Source organism: Mytilus edulis, chromosome 4, assembly GCF_963676685.1.
Source record: "Mytilus edulis chromosome 4, xbMytEdul2.2, whole genome shotgun sequence".
Classification (NCBI taxonomy): domain Eukaryota; kingdom Metazoa; phylum Mollusca; class Bivalvia; order Mytilida; family Mytilidae; genus Mytilus; species Mytilus edulis.
In genome coordinates, this window is record NC_092347.1 from 21,226,547 (window position 1) to 21,231,098 (window position 4,552).

General features: G+C 31.2%; 1 protein-coding gene across 1 annotated transcript; it reads right to left on the reverse strand.

The window, feature by feature from the left end:
- Window positions 1–2,381: 2,381 nt before the first annotated feature.
- LOC139521293 (forkhead box protein I1c-like) lies at window positions 2,382–3,905 on the reverse strand. The gene is made up of 2 exons (XM_071314768.1): window positions 3,750–3,905; window positions 2,382–3,131 (listed from the first exon to the last, which is right to left on the reverse strand). The coding sequence occupies exons 1-2, from the start codon at window positions 3,903–3,905 to the stop codon at window positions 2,382–2,384; spliced, it is 906 nt and encodes a 301-aa protein (XP_071170869.1).
- Window positions 3,906–4,552: the final 647 nt, after the last annotated feature.

The following is a 4,552-nucleotide window of genomic DNA, read 5'->3' on the forward strand; positions in this document are numbered from 1 at the left end:
TGTGATGCATTTTTGTTTTTAAATGTCAATTTGATAATGTTAAATCTCGTCACACTACTTTTAACATATACAAATTTTGAAGAAAAAAGAAGATATGGAAGTGTTTGGTATGACAATATATTGTAACTTCTATTCTCGCACTACGAACAACAAAATTATTTTGTTGGAAAAGTATTTCGAACTCCATGTATACCTTACAATAAAACAATTCAAATTTACCTGTGTACGTTTTATATTTTAACGGCATTTTGTCGAGGTAATGGTCGTCTATCTAATATTGTTTAACATCAAACCTCCTTGTTTTATTAAATTTGTATTAACGTTGAGTCATAGATCAAATCAAATCCTTCAACAGTGCTCACTTCAATGTTATTTTTTGTTTAAGATGCCTTTTGATTGGGTTAAGCCATTTCAATTGATATTTTAAAGTTTATCTTTCTACGTTGTGGTGATACACTATTATTTGAAGGATTGGGCCATTAGAAACATTTTAACCTGCTGCATTTGTTTGCACCTGTCCTAAAGTAGGAACCTGATGTTCAGTGCTTGTTCTTTGTTCATGTGGGTAATACTTGATTCTTGTGTCTCGTTTTTTATATATATTACACCGATGGTTTACCTGTTTGAAGGGGTTTTTACACAAGTCATTTTGGGTCCCCTATATAGCTTGTTGTTTTGTGTGAGCCAAGACTCCGTGTTGAGGGCCGTTCTTTGACTGATAAGGGTTTACTTTTACTTGTTCTGACTTGCATGGAGATTCATTTGAAACTCGATGATGTTGCCGGTCACATCTCATCTCAGGACTGTCGCCTGTCGATAAGATTGAACTTGAGAAACATCCTCTCTTTTGAAAAACTATCAATAATCTATAAATATAAATATTGTAATAAAATACTTATCATCGCCTTCTTAGTTGCAAAAATATTCATACATTGATATATGACTATTCGCTGTTCCTATATGTCTGATAGCATATTGACTGAGGATTCGCTATTGTCAATGATTGTATACACACTATACGCTGAGCGTAAACATGGTAAAGGTCAGCACTCACTTTGCCAGTGTCTCTTATTATGCATGTATACACCTTTTATAAGGTTAATATGAAATATCTCATAGTTCTAAGGTAGTCTGCAAAATGATTTATCGATTATATTTAAGTTGCTTCGCGATCATTTATTTGAGATTATAGAACAAAATGTAAAACATTATTTCTTAATTTATTGAAGAGAAAATTCAATTACATATATATTGAATGATGTCAACACCGAGCAATTGACTTCTGCACTGATTGTGCCCTAAATGACGTATAGTCTCCTATATGTTGTATCATCCAAGTTCCAAGTAAATAAAAAATGATACTTGTATGGCGTTCTAAGCTCTTTCCTCGATTTACCTTCATTAGGAATACTCAAACATTTCAAACCCAGCAATGTATAAATGTGTAGAAAATCTATATGAGCCATATAAACAAAACGAATCAACAAGAATCGTCAAATTAATGTAATACAACTAAAATAACGATCTTAAAATTGTAGTGTTGCTTAGTCTTTAGTTATCAATGTTGTGTTTTGTGTACTATTATTTGTTTGTATGTCCTTTTCTGTTTTATCCATGGCGTTGTCAGTTTATTTTCGATCTATGAGTTTGAATGTCCCTCTAGTATCTTTTGGTCCTTTTTCTATGTTCATGAATTTTGCTTGGATAGGTGAACCAAGAATATATATATGATCAACGTATTACAAACTTCTATACATTGTATGCATACTTTGGAAAGATCAAGATATCAGCAAATGTTAAATGTCATCAATCAAAGAAGATTGGAACCCATGTAAATAAAATGAATTCACAGTAAATAAATATGATCACTGAACAGGGATCTGACTTGGTCTAATAACATTGATATGAAGTCCAAATTTCTAATAGAACCTGTATTTGAAATTTCATCTTTTCTATTTATTGATGTTCACATAAATTATCTAAAGAAAAGGAAAGAAAATCGACATGTTGTATTGCACTTTTGATGTTTCAATATGAAACAAATACTAATATTTGTGAAATATTAATGATTTCAACTCCATTTAAATCAACATTAACAAAAGAAGCAATTCAAATGTTTGAAATTCATTTGATCATTTCACACGTAACATGTTACTTTAGTCAAGTATGTCAAAGTACATAAAAGTCCTTTCCCTGATATAGTTATACTGGTATAACTTTTAATTGTCCTCCTTTTCTTAAACGCAATTATGTTTGCTTTACCTGTAGCCTAAACAATTTGTCCAATTCCTTTACTTAACTAATTCATCACTGCACTGACAATTAATTAAAAAGATATAAAACTTTAAACCCACACCCGGTAATGTGGGATACATTTTTGTTCACCAATCAGAAATTCCTTTCTGTATGTGACAAGATGGATAAAAGGCTGAATTTGTGTTCGGGCTGAATGATGACGACAAACAGTATGTGGATGGCATATGTAATAATCGTCCCGCTGATGGCGCGACACGGAATGATGAATTGCTTCCAAATGACTGCATATCTACTGGTAACTGCGTTCTTGTCATTCTTAATGTAGATACAGGAGACTGATTATTTTGATATTGGTTTTCAAAATATGTATGCATTGGGAATCCTTTCATTGAGTATGGATTAAATCCTTTCATTGAGTATGGATTAAATCCAATTTGTGACGATGTCATAGGTACATATCCTAATTTCTGTTGGACTTTGTTAACATCCAAGGAACCATTGACAGTTTTCACAGAACTTTTTCTTACTCTTCGCCTTACTTGTCTTCGGCTGAAATCTCCTTTTGCAAAATCCTCTATACATGCTAGATGAATAGACCAATAGTTACCTTTACCTTTATCGGACCTGCCATTTTGCATGAAGCACTCGTTTATAGAAAGATTATATCGGACATTGTTTCTCCATGCCTTTTCTTTGTTATTATAGAAGGGGAAATTATCCATTATGTATTGATATATGTCATTAAGCAATAATTTCTTTTTCGGTTTACTTAGTATTGCCATGGAAATCAAAGCAATGTAAGAATGCGATGGCTTCTCGTTGGTATCACAGCAAGTTAATATATTCTTTACTGATCTGTCTAACGATAACTGAACCTATATAAAATATAATAGGCTATAACAATATGTATATATGTTAGTTTAGAAAATATTTTTTTATAGTCAATGTGCCATATTTAAGTTGAAATATGACCAACAAAGCAAAATTCAGCTGTCGTTGCGATAAATAGTCACATACATACCGTAAAGTGGGTTACTTTCGCGGGGTGTAAATTTTCGCTTATTTTCACGGTTAGCATGAAATTGCCAAAATAAATTCCGCCAATTTAAAAGTGTACCTGCGAAGTTATTGATAAAGATCTTGAATCCGCCAAAAAAAAATAACCGCTTATATATTTTGTAAACCTTTTCAATGAAATCGCAAAATATTAAACCCGCGAAAATTACCCGCTATACGGTATATGCATATAATATTCTATTTGCAGATGTCTGTTTCTAACAATTGATATAGCAATTCTTCTGATTTTAAATTACATCGGTTGAAACAAACCCTTTACTGTATATTGTTTAAAAAGACTACTGGACGATCATGATAACAATCACTATTAGTGTGAAAAGGAAATAGATAAAGTTGGTTGATTGTATAGCTGTTTTTCCAAAAAAATGTGTTTCTCTTCTAATTTAAAGTTATTGTTATTAAATGACATAACATACCTGTGCAATAGATTCATCACTGTCACTGTAGCTACTTTCACTTGTACAAAGAGACGGTGTCCAAACTCTCTCGCCCTCGCTTGACATGGAATCTCGATGGACTCTTGCTGTATACCCTTTGGTCAAATTACAGATGCTGAACTGTGAATTAATCATAACTCTTAAATTCAAAGGAACGATCTTCTGCGAGACAAATAGAGAATGACTTATACTGTTTTCGTTCCAGAATATATACTATACAAACCTTTTGTTTTTCACAGTTCTTTATCACGTGATTTGATTATAATGTCAATGTTTATTATTGTTTATTACCATTTCTTCATTTCAAAGTATGTTGATAGTCAATATTTTATTTATTTTTATGTAATCAAATAGTTGAATCATCACATTAAAATCATTTATAATTATTGTATTCGAAAATAATACAGTATGTAAATTACATGCTGTACAGTAAATGATAATTAGATTAAAAAAACAACAGCACCAAGATCAAGAACACATAAAATAGAATCAAAAAAATGTTATATTAATTGACTTAGAAACTATACTTTAGATTTGTATAGCAATGACTGTTATAAGTTAATCATTGCATATGATATGAAATACTATAAATTATCTAATTCGCCGATTGATTAACAAAAAGGAAATTATCAACGTTCGATAAAGTACTCTAGGCATGATAATTTTGAAAAAATAGATTTTTGTATAGACGAAACAAAGTTGTTTTCCTTACCCTGGCAATACTCAGTGATGTAACAGATAGAATATTTAAAGCATTTTCATTATTTTTTCAGAGCTCACTA

What these genes read in the sequence shown, in the direction of transcription:
- LOC139521293 (XM_071314768.1), bottom strand. Translation starts at nt 3,905, where the DNA reads ATGATTAATTCACAGTTCAGCATCTGTAATTTGACCAAAGGGTATACA. An exon ending in GTGATGAATCTATTGCACAG is followed by an intron (nt 3,132 to 3,749) that starts GTATGTTATGTC and finishes TATTTTATATAG; the next exon opens with GTTCAGTTATCGTTAGACAG.